Here is a 24174-nt window from a genome sequence, read left to right on the forward strand (position 1 = left end):
GCCGAAAGTGACGCTGTAACGCCGACGGGGATATTGCCTAGTCCTTGTCTCAGACCGTCCTAAAAAGTTTAAAATTCATTATGCCGTCTGCTAAACACTATGATCTCATTTAAATTGTGCGGAAACGTGTTTTAAACTAATATGGGTCATTCCAAGGACACGTGTCTTTTGTGTGACCTCTTTATGTTCGGCTCCCTGTCATTGTAGCCGTAACAGGCTGAGAAATAAGGATTTTTTGGGGTTTGTTGTATCTCGGCTTTTGTTGAGGAGATATTCTTTATACTTTTTCAATATTAATTAGCAATGTTACTGTATATAAGTAAGGCATTAATTATACAGTGCCTAAATATAGCTTTTGTAATAATTATCCTTTGCTATTATATCAATATGGAGTTCATTATACATTGCTAAAATACATTAGAAAGCGCGACAAAATTGTAAGGGTTTACTTGTAACCTCTTGTTTGTAAAGTATAGAAGCTAGTTTCGCTAACATTCTGGTACGTTTTTAGCCACATCGTAGTATACGATGAGGCTCTAGCCGTAGTAGTAGTAGTAGTGGCCGGGGTTGTCGCTTTCGTTATCGTCAGATTTTAGCTTAGCTTAAAAGGAACTCTATAGTACCTCAACCCACCAATAGGGATAACTGAGGTCGGTTAGAGATTTTATATTAATTTAAAAATTTTTCAGGTCAGACCCGGGAATCGGACCCGGGTCGCTCACACAGTAGTAAGACACTCTACCACTGAGCCATAGAGACTTGGTAGAAAATTTGAGTTTTTATGGTTTAGTTTTATCTCTAAAGTGTCAGGGGTGAGGTGGGGTGGGGTACCTCTTAATCTGTGTGGTCGGATACATTTCAATTTTTATCTGTGGGGTCGGATACTTCTGAATTTGTATGTTTGGGGTATTTGTTTTTATTTTTATATTTATTTTCTTTTTATTTATATGCTAATTAAATAGATAAATATTTTCCCCGTTTCCTACCGCGCTCCTCATGTGTTTCGTTCTCGTTCAGTAGTTATCGATATCTATGTTATGTTTGACTGGAACGTTTTGGCGGTTAATTCAGATATGGGTTTAGATAGAGCTAACATAGTGTTAAATTAGCGTTATGCGTTTGATCATTTTAGCATTGCTAAAGGTAATTCGAGGGGATAATCACTATAACTAAACTCTCTTTCAAACGTTTCTGGGCATGTTATAAGATGCGATAAGTGTGCATCGGCATAAGTCTATGTTGTAAACTCGTCGAGGGGATTATCACTAAAACTATCTGTTCTTCGATTCGCCGGAATATTAGAATTACAGCATAAGTAAATTTATACGGTTATAATTTTATCACTGTTTAGAGTAGGGCATCGAGGGGCTATTAACTCTGATTTTATGCACGGTAAATCATTTAAGCATTGTAAAAGATAGCGCTATTCACTCATTAGGGTAAGTTATAGAGGGGTTATCCACGCATGAGGGTATAGAGGGGCTATTCACTCGTACGATGTGGCTACTATTACGAGCCCTTGGACCGTCTTGTTAAGAATACTTTTTATCGTCATTTCATGACGTGGTATTGACAAGCTTTTTTTATACTGCATTTGGTATATCTCCGGGAAAAAGGGTTGGAAATTTGGAAAACAGGCGTGACCAGGCACCCTATACCCTAGTTGATCGAGACTTTTGTTTTAATTTATATACTTTTGGTGATATACCATTATCCTTACATTTAAGTCGTTACAGCTCTTATTTTTGAAAGATGATATATTTTTTAATTTAATGGTCTAAAACATTTCCATTGAATTTTGAAAGAAAATTGTTCAGGCTTTTCTGTTCCGTGGAACAATTATTTATTTTCTACAAATTAAATATTAATTTTATATTTTGATCTAACAGCTTGTGCAATATCTGAAAATGTTCATTGCTGGCTCTACGGGTTTGGAATCAAATGTCGTCTCCGTAGAAAGAGTTGACGAATACTGTCGTTTGGAGTCCGAGGCCGAATGGGAAAAACCAGAATGTCAACCACCTGCTGATTGGCCTCACCGAGGGCAAATCATATTTCAGGACTACAGCACCAGATATCGAGAAGTATTGGACTTGGTCTTGAAGGACATCGATGTCAGGATCGAAGCCGGAGAGAAGGTGGGCGTGGTGGGACGGACGGGTGCGGGAAAGTCCTCGCTGACGCTGTCGCTCTTCCGTCTCATCGAGGGGGTGCGCGGTCAGATCGTCATAGACGGAGTGGAGTTGGAGCGATTGGGCTTGTCCGATTTGAGATCACGGCTGACCATTATCCCCCAAGAGCCCGTCCTATTCTCGGGCACGCTCAGACTCAACCTGGATCCTTTTGGACAAAAAGATGACCAGCGACTGTGGGCCGCCCTCGAACATTCGCACCTGAAATCGTTCGTAGCATCACTCGAGCAGGGACTGGATCACCCCGTGGCCGAAGGAGGTAACAACTTGAGTGTCGGACAACGTCAGTTGGTCTGCTTGGCTCGTGCCTTGTTGAGGAACACCAAGATTCTGATCTTGGACGAAGCCACGGCCTCGGTCGACATGGACACCGACGATCTCATTCAAGAGACCATCAAGAAGGAATTTTCCAACTCTACTATCATCACCATCGCGCACAGAATAAACACTATCTTGGACTACGACAAGTTAGTTTAACTACCTATAAAACCGGTTAAGAATTATTGACTAATTTGTCGTCAATTAACTATTCGCAGGGTGATGGTTCTCGATCAGGGCCGAATTACGGAATTCGACTCTCCACAGGCACTCTTGAAGAATGAGCAATCAATGTTTTACGATTTAGCCAAAGATGCAAATATACTCTAGATCACCTTTATCAGAAGTCCATTAAATTAGCCTAGGCTAATTTAATGGACTTCTCCCTTTATTTTAATATTTTCAATCAATGTTCGACACTTTACCTTTCTTAGCAATAACCTTGTCATTGTATATTATTAGTTTTATTATTAGAAACACAATAAGATACCCTGTTAATTAAGAGGAATCCTTTATAAACATTACGAAACAATTTATATAGACTATCCAAACAAAGCTCATTTCACGAATAAGGGTTTGTAGCAATGGCAAATTGAAGTAAGAGATATTGAGTCATTAGAGTGAATTAATGCCGTCCTCCGTATGGTTTACGACGTACTCCAACCAAATCTTTATATCTTCCTCTTTAGCTTGTTCGTTCGACCTGTCTTTGCTTTTCATCACTATTACTTTATAACTTATAATTTCTCTCCAATGAAAATACTTTTTGACATTTGAGACATTCAAATAGTCTGAATATTTATGTATCTTGATGATTAAAGTTTTCGTTGTGGAACATTTTAAGTGTAATATAGTTTTCCGTATTCTAGGAGAGCGGTCGCTCTCTTAGATAAGACTTGATACCGCCTCTAATGCTAAAGGAGGGTTTTTTGATTGGCCGTAACTTTTTTCGTATTGTGTTTGCTGCTTTGAAATTTTGCCAGTGAACAAAAATTTGGGCCCTAATTTTGTGGTTAAAATTTCAAAGAGATCCAACTAATAGTTAATTCTATAATGTAAAAAGTTGTTAAGGGTGGTTTTAGAATCCATAAAATTAATCCGACATTTGGTGAAAGATACAATATTCTTCCATAGAGATAACATGGGATTTTTTTGAAAAATGACCTTAATTGGGATAGTGTATAAAGGAAACTATTCATTCGTTACGTTTGGCAACCATCTTAAATGAAAGATAACAGTCTATAGATGTGCCTTTTCTTAGTTTCATTAAGATCAATTAAGTTTAAGTATTGATTTTTATCAATATTAACACATACTTTGACTTACGTTGTTTTGGGTATTGGAATTACAGCGTTTTACCACTGTTTTTTAGCCCTAATTTCTTATATTGGACTTACGGCGTTTTCGTCGTGATTCACGCCGTTAGAGGGATATTAAGCAAGAAAAACATGGCGTTTGAGCTCTTGTAGGTGCTTTGCCCGGGTGCTTGTAGGTGCTTGTGGATGCTTGTGGATACTTGTTGATGCTTGTGGATACTTGTAGGTGCTTGTGGGTACTTGTGGGTTCTTGTAGGTGCTTGTGGGTGCTTGTGGGTTCTTGTGGGTGCTTGTATGTACTTGTGGGTTCTTGTGGGTACTTGTGGGCGCTTGTGGGTACTTGTGGGTGCTTGTGGGTGCTCGTAGTTGCTAGTGGGTGCTCGTAGGTGCTTGTGGGTGCTTGTAGGTACTTGTGGGTGCTTGTAGGTACTTGTGGGTACTTGTAGGTACTTGTGGGTACTTGTAGGTACTTGTGGGTACTTGTAGGTACTTGTGGGTGCTTGTGGGTACTTGTGGGTACTTGTAGGTACTTGTGGGTACTTGTGGGTACTTGTAGGTACTTGTGGGTGCTTGAAGGTACTTGTGGGTGCTTGAAGGTACTTGTGGGTACTTGCCCCGGGTGCCTCTGGGAACTTGCCCCGGGTGCTTGTAGGTACTTGCCCCGGGTGCTTGTAGGTACTTGCCCCGGGTGCTTGTAGGTACTTGCCCCGGGTGCTTGTAGGTACTTGCCCCGGGTGCTTGTAGGTACTTGCCCCGGGTGCTTGTAGGTACTTGCCCCGGGTGCTTGTAGGTACTTGCCCCGGGTGCTTGTAGGTACTTGCTCGGGTGCTTGTAGGTATTTGCTCCGGGTGCTTGTAGGTACTTGCTCCGGGTGCTTGTAGGTACTTGCTCCAGCTGCTTGTAAGGTACTTGCTCCGGGTGCTTGTAGGTACTTGCCCCGGGTACTTGTAGGTTCTTGTGAGTGCTTGTAGGTACTTGCCCCGGGTACTTGTAGGTTCTTGTGAGTGCTTGTAGGTACTTGCCCCGGGTGCTTGTAGGTACTTTGCCTCCTCCATAGGATTAACATTACACTAAATTTTGGAAGCTCGTAACTCTGGTTATATTAGAGATACGGGGATATCCTTTGATTATGTAATAGTCCTATTTGCCCCTTCCCTCCTTCGTTAACATTTGCTCCATAGGATACTCCATATACGGGAAAAACCTGGAAAAATCAGGGAAGTATATGGGGAAAAGCCTGGAAATCTCATGGAAATTTGTTTTCCGAAAGTTGTATGAACCTTGTTATGGAACATATGTTATAACTCATGGTTTTAGTTATATAAAGTTTTACCAAGAAGCGATATCTAGTTCACTAGGGAGAAGGTATAAGATGCCTAAGTATTCGCGCGCCATAGTCCCAGTCCCACTTTCAAAATACAAGGAGGGACGTAAAAGGAGGCCGGGCTATTTCGCCTCTCCTCAGTCGGAAAATACGTAGTTTTCGTCATTCGCGTCGCATTTACGTGAGTTTTCTGGTCCGTGACCAAATAAGCAGCGACTTTCCTAACTTGGGATAAATAAACTGGTCCGTGACCATTGACCAGAGCACGTCGTCTGCTAAACTAAAGAAGTGGATAATTAAAATATTAGAATTTTAATGTGTGGAGTCTGGTCACCCTTGAACTTTCTTAGTAGTCTCGTGGACCACTGACCCCCCCCCCCTCCGATTTAATTTTTGAACTGGACCAGGCAATTTTTAACTGGTCATTTGCCCTGTGTCACCGCCTTAATTCCCACGCTGGCGCGAGTTGCTTTGCGTTGTCGAGTGCGTGATGGAGTTGGCTATGCCTGGAGTCCCAACCTTGAAGGAGAGAGGAATGGAGTGGAAACCCCCATACCTATAGCGTTGCCTGTGTACCCCCACCTACGGCACCATAGTCCTCCCAGCATCCTCAGCGGTTAGGTAGGGTCGTACTGGACGAAATTGTAAAGGGCGCTCCCTCTATCTTTAAAATAGAAGCTAGTTCTCATACAAATAAAATGGCGCTACGCGGCAGCACTTATCGCCTACCGAAGGGTAGGGCATGCGCGAGGTACATTGGGAGAGATACGGTGCCGCAGGTCGCCCATCATCATTTCCAATCCATCTCAACTACCTTATCTCTGTCCCAACCCCCGCGACTTCCAACCACTAGCATAGCCCACTCGATCACGCTCTCTTTTCCCCGGCTACATATTTTGAAGATGACACTTTTTAGGCGTATTAACAATCTTGGATCATCTTTGTGAACATTTAGAGTAGCCCTGATTTCAAACAGACGTTAGTTTATGCTACAAAAAAGTTTGAAATTGACAATCTTGGATCGTCTTTATGAAGTTTCAAGGATATCCGAATTTCATATTGGGCTTATGACAATTTTGAGCTAAATGTTAAACGGACATAAATCAGCATTTTAAAAATTTTTGTAAAATTGTCAATTTTTTCCTATTTCTGGAATTTTTAGGGGGCGCCTGGCGTTTCAATAAATGATTGTAAAAAATTGTATTATGTTAATTACAATAAGAATAGAAACTTTTATTGATTTACGTTTTTTTCTAATGTATCATTATAAATAAATGTCTGATTGAGCTAAAGTTATAGTCCCCTTTATATATGTTTCTGCTTAGTGCAGATTTTGAAAATGTAAAACAGTTTCTTAACATTCTTAATTAAAATGAAGACTGAAGGAACAGATATTAATCAAAAATGTCTTGATTAGAATCAAGACCTAAAAAGTATCGATAAGACTGAGGTTATCACTTGTCTGAAGGATCAGATATTAATTTTTCTTTTTAATTGAAACTTAAATGCATGCTTAAGAAAAAACAACGTTCCATTACCGTTTTCCGTTGAAATAAATTATTTTACTGGTAATCAATTTCGAAAATTTACTTATCTCGGCTTTTCGACCACAATTCCATTCCCCGAAAACATTTTATCATTACATTAATTACTTTTGGGAGATAACGTGTCAAAATGTCCTATAAAAAAATAAAAAACTGTAATAGCGGTCTGTTTAGCAATGACAACAATCTTTTAAAAGTTACAAGGACTATATAACCCTTTCGAGACTAACAGGACCTTAGCAAACTATAGCTTTACCTGCTACTAGCACAAACAGGGAGAATTGATGTAAACTGGAGTTGAAATTTCATCATGTGCGACCTGCGGCCCTGAAACTCTTTCATAGTCCCAGTGTGTGTAGAACATAATTTTTTCGCTGTTATCTGCCAAAATCAATCTTTCTAGGTAGTGTCGCCTCCTTACTTGAATTTTTCATGATATATTAAAGTTTGAACGAACAAAATTCTAGATTACTATTTTCACTACCATGTCCCTCTGCTAACTTGAAGCAAACTTTCCTCTCCTTTTGCTGCTCATTACCGGTGCCATTCCCTTGACTTTCTGTTCGTTATAACTACTATCATGAGTTTATTTATTTCAAACCAAAATATCAAAAAATGGATTCTTTTTCCTTTTGTGCTACTTAGAATTTACAAATGTATATAACGTTCTGCCGTGACTTATCAAATAGTCTCTAACCATTGTTAAAAACTAGAGAGAGAAATTGCGCAGTAACACTGATCATGCCCTGAACTATGAGAAAGAACAATACGACGGTTGACTAAAGTACACTTGATATTACATCATTTTGCAAAACCGCGATTAAAAATCTTACTGTCCCTATTGAATTTGGTGCCATTGGTTTTAGAATAATTAAAATGGTCCACTGCGAAGCGTGCCGGTCACGAATGGTGATGTAACGTCTTTAGGAACCTTTTAAAACGTAAAACCATACACGTACTCTCCCAAAACTAATTAATGTAATGATAAAATGTTTTCGGGGAATGGAATTGTGGTCGAAAAGCCGAGATAAGTAAATTTTTGAAATTGATTACCAGTAAAATAATTTATTTCAACGGAAAACGGTAATGGAACGTTGTTTTTTCTTAAGCATGCATTTAAGTTTCAATTAAAAAGAAAAAATAATATCTGATCCTTCAGACAAGTGATAACCTCAGTCTTATCGATACTTTTTACCTCTCCGAGTGACGATGACGTCACGGAGAGGTTTTACACTGGACGTGTCTGTGTGTGTGTGTGTGTCTGTCTGTCTGTCTGTCTGTGTGGATGTGTGTCTGTCAGACCCCACGTGACCGCGTTCGCAGTTTCCAAATCGGAGCAAACGTGTTCGCCATTTCCGAACTGCTTTCACAGTCACGGAAATGGCTCCTCTACTTGAGTTCTCACACCAGCATCTTCTGGTCTTTGTCCATCCCACACGGACACCAGTCTGTACTTACTGGCTTCTAATAACCACCATCTTTTGGTCTTCGTCCATCCCACATGGACACCAGTCTGTACATACTGGCTTCTAATCACCACCATCTTCTGGTCTTCGTCCATTCCACTTGGACACCAGTCTGTACATACCGGCTTCTATTCACCACCATCTTTTGGTCTTCGTCCATCCCACATGGACACCAGTCTGTACACACTGGCTTCTAACACCACCATCTTCTGGTCTTCGTCCATTCCACTTGGACACCAGTCTGTACATACTGGCTTCTAATCACCACCATCTTCTGGTCTTTGTCCATCCCACTTGGACACCAGTCTGTAAACACTGGCTTCTACTCCATCGTCATCGTTTGGTTTAAGACATTCGCGGCGATCAGCTAGGGTTACGAGAAACGTCTAGCCTCCCTAAGGTGGGATCTCCACCAAAGGTTTTCGCAATTGCGGTTGTTCTTGCTTTTAGCTGTAGTTCGACACCCTTATATACTACCTATTTGAGAAAGGCGAAGCAACCGGGGTATGCTTCATTTCAAACGCCAATATTAGTCAAGTCTCTCAAGATTGTATAATTGTTCTTTTTTAAAACGATGTAACGTTCAATAAGGCGAATAACTAACGAAGAAAATATTAAATATTAATTATATTTATTTTAATATTTAAGATAATCTTGTTTCTCAATTCAAAATTAATACGGAAAGAGTTAAAAAGCAGTCTATGTTTTTGTCTGTGTGTGTCCGTCCGTTGTTACAGTAGTGCGCTGCGTTAAAAGTTCGTTTTGTTTTGATGCGTAAAGAAATCCTACAGAACCCTAATATTCCCTTTATCCTTAATATAAAGTGAATATGTGGAAATATTTTTCGTAATTATGATGCATTTAGTACTTTTGTAGCTTTAAAGCTCTATTTCATTTTGATATTCCAAAGATTTTTTTTAATATTATTATTTAAAATGGATGTTTATATATTACTTAAGCTATACTACATCTGTTTATAGCATAATCCTTTCTTAAGTGAATACAAGCACAACACTACTATGTTGGTCAAATGAACTTTTATTTGTCAATAGGCATAGTGAACCAAAAAGTAAACGCTTGGGTTTGGTTTTCGTTTCTGTAATGCAGAGACATTAACGGTTCAGAGTGAGCCGAAAGTTAAATACACTTTAGGCTTAGATATTATAATCATGGTGGAAATCTGGGCCGCGTTCAGCAGAGCCCAGCGCTGTTAACAGTGTCCTACTTAACGGGATTTTGTTTTTGGATTTTGACGTCACGGTGCTTAGCGCTTAGCTAGCGCGGTCTTCAAAGAAAGTAGTCGGCTCTTTGGTAACGTGACGTAAAACGCCTATTTCTCAGCTTGGCGAAAAAACCATGGAGGAATTAATACAAATAGCTCTATGGGACTACAGCTATTTAATTGGCGTGAAACCAGTTGATCACGCGAGAATTTTAAGAGATATGTTAGTTTCTAATTTTAATTAAAAAAGTTGTTATCTATCTCTATAAATATGTTATCATCCAATTTTTGTTAAGCCTTGGTACATTGCACGCTTTATTGCGCTAGCGTCATTTATAAAACGCCGATGACCGGAGAAAAGCTATGACGACAGAGCTCACCGGTAAAATTTCCATATTCCGCTGTCTTTTTTGGTGAGCTCTGCTGAACGCAGCCCAGACCAGTGAAAGGTCTGATCGTAATCGGATAATAGCTTCGTGTTTTCATGCTTTTTATGGTACGCATTTACTTTCAGTGTGTGTAGCCACAAATAAGCTTTGGTGTTATGTAACGTTAACAGTCATGTTGACAAACTAAGAAAATCGTTGAGATGAAACGAGAGGATAGTGTTTACATGGCAACCCTGTTGTGAATATGGCTTTGAACATAGAGGGCATACAGTTGAGGAGTAGAAAATTGGGCCTTTACAATTACGTAAAGGTAATATCCCTCCAAAGTTTTATCTCTTCATTTCCCGTTTTTCCCCCATCGGATGATTTTAATGTGTACAAGTATATCATTATTGGATGTAAAATGTCGTCTGATTTACAGTATATTTGCTATTCTTTGTATACTGCTTTAATATTTCATAAATTTTAACTTAAGAAACATTTCCATATCTGGGTAAATAAGTTTGTAAGTAGTCGTCTTGACTCGGAGAGGTAATATTTTGGTTTTCCCAACTTGTTAGGTATTGATTCTAATCAAGACATTTTTGATTAATATACTTGAGATTCCCCGTAATTTAGCAATGAAGGGAATGTAATTGTGATTGACATGTATTTCGTAGGAGTCTTTTAATTTAGATAAGAGACCAACAAAGGCTCAAACTCGCAACAAAAAGTCACCTCCATTAAAAGTTGAATTCTCTAATCCTGGGCTGATTTTCCACTAACGTATTATCAAAAGTGGATGAGAGGAAAAGTATGAAAATGGCCAAAAGTCGGAGTCATCAGAGTTTCGCCGTAGTTGACCGTTTTATTGGCGTAGCTATACTGCGACTGTTCACTCCCTTTAAATAGGTCTTGTGTTTATTCACGGTTACGCGGTTACTGTCGTCTGCTATTGTGTAATCTCGGTAATTTAGCTATAGCGCGAGCAGCTTGCGTCGTGATGCGCGTGATCGAGTAGGTTATGGTTAAACCAAGGAGCATCAATGTCTGAACTACTTTCAATCGCGAGTTTGCAAGTCCATCAGTCACTAGTAAACTAAATAGCTATTGGCGAAACTTTGGTGTCCGCGTTTTTTAACACAGGCTCTATGGTCATTGTCATACTTTCCCTCTCATCCACATTTGGTATTATGGATTCTCAAAGAGGCAAAAAATCTGGTCACCAAAAACGCGTTACACCATCGGATTTAAGACGGCTGTGTAAATCCCATGCGCAGAGAGAGAAAAAATACGAATTTCGCTCTTCCTCACAAGGGTGGGGGTTTCTGCTCATTTTATTTTCTCTGCTGAACGTTCTCCAAAGCGTAATGTCTTGTGGAACATAAGAGATGGGAATCCATGATACGTTAGTATTTATACATATCCACGTGAGAGGACCACTATCTGGCTTTTGTTTAAAAGGGGTATAAAACAATGTTTTATATTACGTCATAATACAAACTCACGGTTGAAACGATCATGATTTAAATAGTTGTTTAGAGTTTGCGACGCGTTTTCCTAGTTGCTCGGTTTTAAAAGGAGAACAATTCTTGAAATTGTTGACAAAATCTTTATGGATCTGAAGAAAACCGGAAAAACCTAAAGTAGTCCTAATTGCTTTCCCGTTCTATTAACCTTATCAAATCGTTACGATAAAATAGGGTTAATGAGCAATTAGTTCTTATAAATAAGTAGGAAAATCCCCCACATATGCTAGTTTTACCGTAAATTAATAATAAGTAACCTCGCTAAAGGTGGCGTCAACGCTTTTGACCCATTTCCCCATGTTTTTAAGCTATGATTCTTATGAACTATAATAGAGAACCGAGACGTCTGTAGTGTATGGTAGTTGTATTTATAACGACATAAATAAATAATGAAGAGCTGCAAAATGGCTCCTTCCAACTCCGGAGAAAAACAAAATATAATTCCAATACTTCCTAATGCACTAATCAAAACTGAACTGACAGAGAACCACTCGTGAAATTCAAGGCTCATAACAAAGTCATGCATGAAGTCGTTTGAAATCAGAAATATGTCATTTGAAGTTCCTTGAAATAGCTTCTGAAACCACTCAAAACTCTTTCAACAAAAATTCAAATTTCAAAAACTTTTCCATGCATAGTAAAGATTCTAAATCTATAACAAAACTCCTCGATAAATGAACTATAATATTAACACTTTACCCGTAAAAATATAGATGCAACACGTTGTCGTTGGCTTATACGTTTATCGGTTAGTTTCATAAGGGATAGATTTAATTTTAGAAGTAGGAACGGAGAACAGTTAGTATTTATTTCAGTCCGACTCATAGCCTAGTAGAGATCTCTCTCCCTCCATCACGTAACGAAAATTTTTTAATGATCTTATTGGCTCACTTAAACTACGTTCTGATGACGTTGCTGACGGGGACGGCGAAAAATACGTAATTCCATTTTACCTCTGTCGCTATGACCCACCTTTTCTTTCATACCCCTCCGTCCCGTGGAAGGGGGTCCGGGACTTCGACGCTCGCCCAGATTACTCTGTTCTCCATTCCTACTTCAAAAATTAAATCTATCCCTGATATAATATGTCGCATTTTATTAGGAAAGTAGGATTCGCTAAACCATAACTGAGTTTTTGAAGCCCTTGAGAACGATTTTAGGCATTGCTGTGCCGAACCAGGGATAGATTTATTTTTTTAAGACGGAATGGGTAACAGGGTTATTCGGGTGCGCGTCCAAGTCCACGACCCCCTTACCCGTGACGGAGGGGTATGAAAGAAGAGGCGGGTCTTATTTTCGTTATGGCGTTGTATCATAAGTAACATAATAACCATAAGTATGACACTTAGCCAAAACTAACTATAAACCTATTTTCGGACCTTTTACGTCATAATGAGTTCGCGCCCAGCACAGAGACCCCTAGCGGTGGAAAATGAAGCGACTTCCGCCCCATATCGGAAATCCGGTTCAGAGGTTTATAGAGACGCCATTGAGATTTGAGTCAACGGTCCTAAGCCTTGGTTATATAGTTGATTTGTATTGACTTTTTACCGACTTTAGCGCGACCACATTACGAAGTTGAAAATTGCACTAGGTAAATTTAGTTACCGAATATTTAGGATTATCATTTCTGGTGCTGAAATATCCGACTTATGGCAATCTCAAAGTCATACATACAAACACAGCGACAGCGCGAGCTTGTAAAATAAATAGCAGACGAGCTATTTCCGACACAAATACGTTCAAGGAGATGGTTTATTCTGATTGGCTGAAATTGTAGAACTATGTCATTCGCCAAAGACCAGCATGAAGTACTCGACGGGGTTGCAAGTCCTGGCCTGATGTAAGTGAGAGTGTCAGTGTTGATTATAGGTTTCAGTTTGAAATTTGCATTATTACAATAGGAAGAGTCATACTTATGTTTATTATGTTACTTATGGTTGTATGTATATCCGGGTCAAATAAACGACATCTGCCCCTTCGTCTGCCAAGTTGGAATGGGCTCGGATTGTAATTTTTGAAAGAACATTGTTTAAAAATGGAAGTTACACAAGACATAGGGCTTGAAACTGAAGAAAAAAACGGGGAAGACCCAAGAAAGTTAAAAGTGAGTTAGAATTGAGTAATGAAATCGAATATTCTTCATAGATATTACAACAAGAACAGGTTTTAACCAAACACTAAGCTCACAAAACTCCTGGCCATTCACTAAGCCTTGGTTAACTTCATCAAATTCGCTTACAAAATCATGAGGATAGTAGACATGATTGGCTTAAGAAAGAGTTAGTGAACACTTTTCACCCTTACAGATGTATTCCAAATCCAAAACACCGGCACCAAATTAAACTATCATCTTAATTGCTATTAAAGGGATGTACAATCCGTTATGTATGGGCGGGACCTATATCAAACTTATCTTCCATCAAATATAGCTCTACTGAGCATGCGTGAAGTTCGTAGCATTATCAGTGCATTGGGAACGGGCATCTACCGTAGAAACAGACGTTCAAGCAGACGACAGCCTAATCACTACTCCAGGAAATAGTAACACTACTACTAAAAAATATAGTTCTTGAGTCTTATAGACACGCCCATACATAACGGATTGTACATCCCTTTAAAAACAATTCCCGAATAATTTCGGTACCCTCGCTTTTAGACGGCTCCATTTTGAACCCCTGTGAAGACGCTAATCTGTACAACGCAAGAGGGGTCGTAGTCATAGCGACAGAGGTAAACAGGAATTACGTATTTTTGGCCCTCCTTGTCAGCAACGTCACCAATACGTAGTTTTAGTGAGCCAATAAGATAATTTAATTTTTGGTTACGTGTTGAAGGAAGGGGCTCCATACTCGGCTATGAGTCGGACTGAAGTAAAGGCCAAACGTTGTCCATTCCGTCTTAAAAAAAATAAATCTATCCCTGGCCGAACTTTAACAAGCTTTAAAGCGAGAGAGAAGAGCAAAGGGACGTTAAAAGCAAAGAGAATGTAATAGGAGGAGCAGAAAATGAAGCGTTTTAAAATGGCTTCATCTATTTTTAATACATTAGATCCGGTTTCTGGTGATTGGCTTATTCCTATTCCTCTCATTGGTTGGGGACTTCCCCCGAATCCACCATCTTTCACCACCTGTACGAACCTCAATTACTTCCCTAATTAGAGAGTCAAACCACTTCTTTGTTAAATGATCTACCCTAACATGATGATTTTGATAAAAATTCTTTAAAATTATTATGCCGTTTTCCATTGTCTGCTAGTTAATTACAACCATGGAGTAATATTTTAGGAAGACCAATTTCAGTTTAATTCTTATTCATGGCACCTTAAATTTAATCCAGGAAAGCTACTCTATGTAAAACGTCAATGGAAAATGGCGTAAGATTTAATTTAGACTAATTTTACTTTTATTTAAAAAACAACCTAACCGTAAGTGATTTGCGTCTCGGTTAAGATAAAAACTTTCCTGGTTTTTTGGAGTTACTGTAGCACACGTAACTTAATGAATTTTTAAGTTTTCGTAATATACGAACTCTGTTTAAAGAAATATCATGTGAAATATTTTAACACCATAAGATATATTCTATAAGTTTGTCACTGGTAACTGAGAGCTTGTCATGAAGTGGCGTAGATGAAACGTCATAGATTCTTGTAAAGCGACGCCTGGTGATTCGTTGTCAAGGCTTAGTACAGACTAAATAGGAAGAGGGACAGCAAAACTGTGTGAAGTCAATTCTCGCGTAGTTCTCGAACCATCTCTCACTTAAGTCTCTAGCATTACGAAGTATAGGAAGTGTCATACTTTTGGAACATATCTTATAAACTTATGCAACTTATATTTTTTAGCTGTTTAGGAAATTAAAATATTGTTACTTGACTCGAGAAAATAATTGGAATATTGTAGGAAGGGGTAGAACTAGAAAGGGGGTGTAGCATTTGATCTGTGGGATTTTCCGCTCCCAATTCATACCATTGTTAAGGAAGACTGAACGAGTACCTATATTTCGAGGTGATTTTCGAATAGATTCTGTCCTTATTACTGAGCTGCATGCTACTAGTAATGTTAACAGACGAACCACAGTTAGTTTTAATTGTCATCGTAGACGGTAGCTCCATTTGTGCTCGCGCCGCTAGTAATTTGTAACAGGTTTAAGCTTGCTTTAATCGGGATCTCGGCGGTTGATATTTATTAACAATCATGACGACACCGCTTGTAAAACGATTTGGAATTTGCAAGTAAGTGCTGAATAATTGTTCTTATATTAATTTTGGTATTAGTTTATTAAATGAAGGGTAGGATTTCATGTTATCTATCTAACCCAACCAACACTTCATTCGGACAAATAAGACCACGGGGAGTTCGAAAAAAGCAGTGAAAAATTCTAATCCTACGAGAAGTTGATCAATGAGAATTGTAAATTTAGTCGCGTACATGCAATTTTTAAATTTTCTGAAAAATGCTTGACCAATTTTTGGTCAAATTTTCACTACTTTTTTCCAACTCTAATTAGTCAGAATGAAGTTTTAGTTGGGTTAGGTAGATAAAGTAAAATCCTACCAAATGGGGGTTATAAACTTACTAAAGTCTTAAGATTCAGAACCACTCAAAAACTATGCTATGCTATGCTTATTACCAGCGTGTTAAGCGTGGTTTTCACATGACCGAAAACAACTACTTAGCGTAGTTCCCGCAAATAATGCAACCAAGATAAACTGAACATTGCACCAATATATTGTCTTTATTTTTATCTATTTTTTCTTGGTCTCTGTAATCTTGTGTCCCACATCATAAAAATTCGGATGTTTCCGAACCTGTTCAATAAAACTTTCAGCATTGAACTTTTGGCATTATCAGGGATTTTTACTAGTAACTGCCTCGATTACGAACTAAATAAATTAATTAAAACATGGCGGACCGCAGAAGTTCTCTTCCGAACATTCATGGTCAAAAATGACTTCACGACTCTACTATAGCCATAAGTTTATCATACCTCTAAGTACACAAATATGGGTTACAACTGGGCATCTTCCGCAGGCTACTGTGACGTCAGAACTCGTATAGCGCTAAGATCCGAAGAGAGATTTTTTTTGAAATTTCTGCAGCGGTGCAGCCGCCAAGCGGTCGAGACAATTACTAAATGGGTCAAGATTTTTACGTTTCGTATAGGCAGGCATTGGGGGTGGGAAATGAATTTAACTTAAGCAACCCCAAATCCCTCTCTCTCTCTCGTGAGATAGAGGCGGTTTCAGTCCTGAAACATTCTAAAAGGGACAAAAGAAACGCTAGGCTAGGCAGTACAATTTTGTATTGAAGTTGAGGTGATAAATGATACGGAGAGAGTATAGGGTTTCATTAAAGGGAGCCAGACAAACACTATTGCCATAGGAGTAGTAGCCATTTCTCTACTTAGAGGCATGATAAACTTATGCTATAGCTTATAAACGCGTAAAGTTTTGCTTATTTAAGGTTAAAACTAACATAAAATCGAAAAATGTCAGTTTATTTTAATTTAAAACCTAGCTTAAGAACTTTCGAGTTCCATACAAATAGGCTGTAATAGGAAAAAAAATATCGGTATGTCGATACACGAGCAATTATAAATTATGTAACTTGTTACTTTTATATCGAAATAAAACGCAAACAATAACAACTTTCTAATCACAGATCAGAAGAGAGCTACGTGCACAACTGTAGTGATAAACCTCTACAGTATACAACAGTCGGGAATGTCCTCGAGAAAGCCGCAGCAGAAGTTCCCAACAAAGTATTTGTGGTTTCGTGTCATCAATCCATTAAGAAAACCTATGCGGAATTAAACGCTGAAGTACGTTTACTATACTAAAGGGAGTACAAATGAGCTGCTACTCATTGGCATTAACAAACTCTTGTATCTCCCTTTCTCCGGTTGGGAAAATAGATAATATTACATTAAACCTCATTTTTTATTATGCTATATCAGGGATAGATTTAATTTTAGAAGTAGGAATGAAGAACGGTCAGTATTTTCTTCAGTCCGACTCATAGCCCGGTATAGAGCCCCTCCCTCCAACACGTATCGAAAAGTTAAAATTATCTTATTGGCTCACTTAAACTATACGTTTTGATGACGTTGCTAACGGGTACGGCAAAAAATGTGTGATTCCATTTTACCTCTGTCGCTATGACCCGATTTTTCTTTCATACCCCTCCGTCCCGGGGAAGGGGGTCCGGGACTTTGACGCGCGCCCACATTACTCTGTTCTCCATTCCTACATCTAAAATTAAATCTATCCCTGGCTATATATTTATTTCATACAAGATATTTTTGAAAAGTCCTTGGCTAAACCTGAGTATGTTAGGATCAGACTTGTTATTTTGATGTTCCCATGAGTTACTACAAAGAACATTTCAAGATAACTTCAATTAGGCAAGTCTGACCTTAACCCTTGAACAGTGTTCGTAGCTTCAACTAACTCAACACTACAACCTTTAACTATGTTGTAATCCTTAACATTATGAGATTCTGCCGTTTTCTTTTTGTCATTAAGATTATCTCGTTTCATTCGTGACCTGTGTAAATGTTCATTAAGTCGGGCCGAATTTCTTGAGTAACATAATATTCTGATCATGTCCCTTTTTTGGGGACCAACTTCTCCCTGGGCCAATATCGCCGGAACTTGATTTTTTTTAATCGGTTTGACAAAAAAGGCCATGGACCTTTCAAAAGTACCCTTTATATGGGTTACTTCATTGACAATGTTGGGACAAAGGGAAATTGAAATATCAGATAGCTGGAAATTAAAGAGAGGGCAGACGCTATTCACGATGCCTCTGAGTAAACTAAGAACATATTTACTGCCCCCTTACCCACGTGATATATATTATACATGGAGGAAACTCACGTATGACTAGCGCGAGTTCTCGGGTGAATTACACTTATCAGCTTTGAACAATGAAAGGTGTGATCGCTAACACCGAAAAATATTCTAACGTCCCGAATACCTCAGAAGTCGAATTATTTAGTCAGACATTGAAAAGTTAATGGGGACTTACCAACCATTGAAGTAAGAGAGAAAATGAGACTTCACTTACTAAACTACTCGACCCCACGGAAGGCTTTCTGTTATTCCTGTTTGACTTTGCTACAGTTTTGTGTTGGATTTTTTATAACCCTCTTAGGTTGATCGTCTAATATCGAGCTATCATCGACTGGGTCTCGTCAAAGGTGACATCGTTGCTGTTTGGGGTAAAAACTCGTACGAATGGATTTTGACAGCGTTCTCTCTAGCTAAAGCGGGGATCATAATGGTATGTTTTTGATAACTTAAGTATTTAATGTTCTGAAAAATCAAATTCTGAAAATTGAATAAATTTAATTGCAGGTTACAGTATGTCCGGCGTTTAAAGAAATGGAGGTTCAGTACATTCTAGAGACAGTAAGTAAACAGAATGTTATGAAGCTAAATTGAATTTCACAAAATTGGCAAACTTGTGAGCTTATGAGATTCAAATATTTGTACCCTAGTCCCAGACGACCGGATTTGATTTTATCCCTGTAACCAATAATCAAGTTTCAATTCTATTCCAAAAATCTGTCTTTGTCATTCTAGGTTCCATGCAAGGCTGTGATAATCCTCCATGATTCCGATGAAACAAACTACTTCGACATTCTCTGTCGGATTGATTCGTGTTTCGCCAATGCTGCTGGATCTCATCTGAACATTGAAAAACTTCCCCATTTGAAAACAGTTATCTACAGCGGGAAACAGTACAAACAGTAAGAGAATAGCGGCCATTTTAACTGTTTCTGTTCATCGCAATTAAACATGCGCTTGCATTTACCAATTAAATCGTATATGATAAAATCACAAGTTCATAAGACATGTTCCATAAGTTTGTCATTGGTTAATGAGAGCTTGTTCTGAAGTGACGTAGGTGAAAAGTCCTAGATTCTCTTAAAGTGACGCATGGTGAGGCGATGTCAAAGGTTAGCACAGAATAGATTGGAAGATGGAAAAGTCTCTAGCATTACGAAGTATATTTATGTCATACTTATGGAACATATCTTATAAACTTATGATAAAATTAATAAATGATATCATATCACACCACAAAAATGTATTCTTCAACAAATAAACGTTTCTAGAGGAACTATTTGGTTTGACGATCTACTGAAAACTCCAGTTGAATCTCTTGGAACAGATACACAAATAAAAGTTTCTCCTGACGACATCATTTTCATTCAGTTCACATCTGTAATAAAGAATACCAGCAATTTTTGATTCGGGAATCGCGGAGTTGAAGTAAAATTTAAATGAGCATTTTTCACAGGGAACTACTGGTCGCCCAAAGCCAGCTTCAATTTCTCATTTTGCCATTATCAACAACGGTCGGTTCTTTGCCGAAAAATTTCACATGAACAATGTGAGTTCTAAATTTTCTATTTGATCACAAAGACCGATTGTTTTAACTACTTATTTTAAAGCAGTTATGTTTCTGTAGTTACATTAACCAACATATTAATTGAAGCTATTCTTTATTATTCTTTCAAGGATTTGGTTGTATGCTGCCCTGTGCCATTGTACCATATGTTTGGCCTGTTATTGACCATGGGAAGCGTGTTAAGTCAGCAAGGAACTTTGGTACTTCCATCTACTAAATTTGAGCCTTTGCCTGCATTGGAGGCAATAGAAACTGAACGGTTAATACACTTGCAATCATAAGACATTCAACGAAGAACTGTTGAAATAAAGCGATAACTTTATTGCAGATGCACTGTCCTTCTTGGAGTTGAGGCTATGCTTATGACGATGATGAACCTATCGACCAAACGTACCATTGATTTCTCAAGCCTAAAAATTGGTAATGCTGTTTTTACACACTTGACTAGCACTTGACATACATTTACTATATCACTTTTTTAATGAATTTGTAGTTTCCATGGGAGGCTCGATCTTCCGGCCAGAGGTCATAGCTCAAGTTCAACAGTTTTTCGATGCCAAACCTCTTGTAAATATAAAATACCGTTCCAAAGTACCAATATGAACACGAGCCATTGCATCATTATTTTTATGTTTGAATTCAGTGCTTATTGTCATGAGCATGTAAGAAAAACTAATTCTACTCAGAATAGATCACTTCATTAATAGCATGAAGAAACCAACATACAGGAGTTAGACCACGGCCACCATTTTAGATTTCTTTCTTCGATCGCCAAGAGGCAATGCCAGACATAGCCCGTGCTTACCACGCGCGTGAAGCACTGTCTCTAGCTGATCTTCTTGGCGCTAGAGAAATAACCTTTGATGGTAGGCTTTCCTCCTGTTCGTTTACTTCTCTATTCGAATCAATGGAGTAGTCTATAAGGAATTGAGCCTTTCAACAAACAAATTTTTCACCCACTCGTTTGACAGAGTTCATAGTTACCTAGAAAATCTAGGCAGCGGTGGTCTTTGTCAATGATTTTTACAGCTTCACCAGCGGCAAAATCGTTGCCAAGAAAGTAGAGGAAAACCTCTACCTTGAGAGTTTCGGTGTCAAACTCTGTCGGGATGTTCTCTGTAACAATGCCCACCTGCCCTGTTTTATGACATAAACGGACGCGGGTCTCACTATCCTTCCTACATTACTTACTACTAAGTTATTTCCTCTTGATATTATGTGAGGTTCCATTAACTTAAGTTAGGGCTTAGGTAGTAGCAAAGGACTGAAAGTGACCCACAGTGCTAGTAACGGTGTGTTTGTTAGCTCGTCACAAACGATACATTAAGGCAGATTGCTCATATTAAAAATCGACTTGCCGTATTAAAATAGCAGATGAACGGTTTGACGCAAGTTTTCATATTGGTTCTTTCAATATGCCAAAATTACACATTTCATTAAGCCCAGACAGCATTCCAATTATAATATCCATATTTTTTCTAATTTGCTAATCAGATTGGTTATGGAATTACTGAAACTAGTGGCCCTGTTACTAACATCGATTATTACGACCGAGTGGATTTAAGTTCAGAAGGCTTTTGCGGAAGTGTTATGGATCACACTGAGGTGATAAACTTTGAATAAAGGCGCTTAAGTTGCGATACATTCTGAAATTTTGCCTTTTCAGGTAAAAATCGTGGATGCTAAGGGAATAGTACCTGTTGGCTACCGAGGTGAAATTTTGGTCAGAGGATATCAAGTGTTTTTAGGATATTATTGTCAGGAAAAATATACGAAAGAAGTTATTGATGATAACCGATGGTATCGAACAGGGTAAATATCAGTAATGTTAATTTTAAAGGAATGACTTATTTTTCAGTACGCTTCTATAAAGAATACATTACGTAGAACCGTTTGTTAAGCCACATTTCCCTTAGTTTTTAAAGGGAAACTCTGCTCAGTTGGCGCCCCTTTAGTGAAACTTTCCTGTGTAGCTCCAAACGACGAGAATATGCGCTGTCGCCTACTTGAAACTCAGTTTATTTCTAACGAACTATCTACTCCCCCCTTTCCCCCATCCGTTACTGTACCAACGACGACGTTTTTCAAATGCAAGTGAAATAGTAGAATTACAGAAGGTTCACCTGTAAAACTTACTGTATTGCACATTTAAAAAAGTCATATTCTATTTTTAATTTTTCTGCTATTGAGTGGAGTTAACAATATTTAATTATGAACTTTCATTCTCAATTTTCAGTGATCTTGGGTATATCGATGAAAAAGGATATCTTCACGTTGTAGCCCGAATCAAGGACATGATAATTAGAGGAGGTGTCAATATCTATCCTGCTGAAATTGAAGATTACATACTTAGGCATCCAGCTGTGCGCAATGTTGTGGTATGTCTTCTTCCACTAGAGGCTTGTGATTTGTAATTTATAGTCAATTCTCGAGTCTTTCTCGTACTAGACCTAAATATAAGTATATAAATGTTTTATAAGTTGATTATGGCTAGGTTATCTTAGATATGCATAAATCCTTAAGAGGCATTATCAAAGGCTTAGTCAGTAAATACTTGACTGATAACCCTTGTGTAGTTAATTTTACCGTGGTTTTTGAACTATGTTAACGTGTCATGCATTAGACTGTAGAGTTTAGTGTTATAAACTTGTGTTTTTACTACATCGATTTCAGGTTGTTGGAGTTCCTGATTCAAAACTTGGCGAACAAGTGTGCGCCTGTATAATTTCAGACCCAGACGCAAACTTGACCACCGAACACATCAAATCATTTTTAAAAGAAAAGGTAACAGTAAAACTATCAGAGTACTACTTGGAAACATGAAGTAAAACATACCCCAGAGTAGATGACTTGAAGGGGAGGGGTGGAAGAGATACGTTAGTCGATCCAGAGTTCTCATCTTAATTGCTTTAATGCCAAGGCTACTTTTTCACATGAGAGTGGTATGTGTGCGCGAAAACACAGAGCGAATTATGAAGTGGAAATTTGTTGGGAGGGAAAGAAGTATATCTAAAAACCAAGTGATCGGACATAAGAGTTGAGATAGGTCAGCTTTCTTCCTAAGCTCGAAGGTGTTAGATTTGTCATGTGATCGGAAGTTAACCTGCCCAACTATTTGAAACGTGCCCACTCGATTGAGCTACAGCGTATTTTGCATTGCCAAAGGGAGGAGCTTCCGCTCCCTTTATTGAGTCTCTTTGGTGCCTGGTTTGCGGTAGATATAGCTGGCCAGGTGAAGCAAGAAACATTCCAATCTGTTCTCGCTCAAGCTGCCGTAAGCGTGCCGATTGGCGAAGGTGGTCTTATTAAATATCTTGCCCACAAGGCTTACCATTGCAGTAAGACGTATCATAGTAATTTTAAAGTAGTCGACATCGTGGCGGTATATAATTTTGGAAATAGTTCAATGTAAAATCCGAAACCGGTTGGGAAAGGCAGACCGAAGCCTCTTCAACTTAGTTTTACCATAGTAGCTAAAAAGGGGCTACCACTTGTTGCTTCCAATTAGTACTTTCATGAATTCCGGTTAAAAAAGAAATAATAAACTATTTCATTTTTAGATCTCATACTTTAAAATACCAAAATACTGCCTGTTTATGGACTATTTGCCTCAAACTCCTAGTGGGAAGGTTATGAAACGCGAAGTTTCGAAGCTGGCACTTCAACAGTTAAAAATATCTGAAGGATTAAGCTTCGAAAATTTGACGACCGCAGTTTCAAATGGTTTTTGAAAAATTTTATTCAAAACGTATCTAAGTATACGACATAAGCCTTTGACGGACGAATAGTGAAGTTTTCAATTTTCACTGATTTTAATGATTTTATTGGTTCTAATCATGGTTTCTGTAAATAAAGATTTTCAAAGCACTACTTCCACACTCTTAACCTCATCTAAAAAAGGTTATCCACAAATTGTAAAGGATACAAAAGCAAAACTTGTAGTCCGTTTGTAGCGTCATTTTAGCTTACGTAATTGAAGCAATAAGTTTGCCACCTGTAATGATTTGTAACAATTTTATTTTATGTTGTGGACTTCTAAATACTATTTTTCGAACTGTTCATGTTAAAAAAACCCCTTCACAATAATATACGCTGCTAAAGCTCCCTTTTTCAAATTCTATGGCTGGATTTTCCCTTAAGCTGGGTACCCTCTAGTTGATGTGGCCTACAACGAACTTCAAGCTATTTCTTAAGGGAAGGCTGACCCCTAACTAATCATACTTGGCTCAATGACATTAGAACTGACCCCGAACTACCTAGTGATAAACGTGTCAGAAAAGACAAGGCTGGATAATTTTGGAGAGTAGGACAGATCAAATTAGGGATTGGTCCCACGCTGACGCGCGCCCCCGTCTTCACGCTAGCAAGTTTGAAGCTAGTTTGGCAAAAGCCTTAAGAACTAACCCAAAGACAAAGACCCTTTACCTTCCTCATAAAGAAACTCTGCCTGGAGAAATTCCAGAACCCCGCGAGGT

The 24174-nt window shown here is 38.5% G+C and overlaps 2 protein-coding genes across 2 annotated transcripts in view; both read left to right on the top strand.

Moving 5' to 3' along the window:
- Window positions 1-3347, top strand: part of LOC149718598 (ATP-binding cassette sub-family C member 1-like) — a 17798-nt gene extending 14451 nt beyond the window's left edge. Inside the window, exons 11-12 of the mRNA XM_089860952.1 lie at window positions 1890-2659; window positions 2729-3347. Of these exons, the coding sequence (XP_089717078.1) occupies window positions 1890-2659; window positions 2729-2840 (882 nt within the window). The 3' untranslated portion in view covers window positions 2841-3347. The remainder of the gene's footprint in view (window positions 1-1889; window positions 2660-2728) is intronic.
- An 11937-nt stretch (window positions 3348-15284) lies between these two features.
- Window positions 15285-23548, top strand: LOC149718599 (medium-chain acyl-CoA ligase ACSF2, mitochondrial-like). Its single transcript, XM_089860953.1, has 15 exons — window positions 15285-15513; window positions 16943-17102; window positions 18437-18565; window positions 18640-18693; window positions 18868-19034; window positions 19404-19512; window positions 19589-19681; window positions 19810-19958; window positions 20028-20119; window positions 20193-20266; window positions 21194-21304; window positions 21366-21511; window positions 21936-22077; window positions 22373-22483; window positions 23260-23548. The coding sequence occupies exons 1-15, from the start codon at window positions 15476-15478 to the stop codon at window positions 23428-23430; spliced, it is 1746 nt and encodes a 581-aa protein (XP_089717079.1). The 5' UTR covers window positions 15285-15475; the 3' UTR covers window positions 23431-23548.
- The last annotated feature ends 626 nt before the right edge of the window (window positions 23549-24174 follow it).

Source organism: Phalangium opilio, unplaced genomic scaffold (assembly GCF_054372755.1).
Source record: "Phalangium opilio isolate 3A_F unplaced genomic scaffold, DU_Popi_V2 ptg000002l_1, whole genome shotgun sequence".
Lineage (NCBI taxonomy): Eukaryota > Metazoa > Arthropoda > Arachnida > Opiliones > Phalangiidae > Phalangium > Phalangium opilio.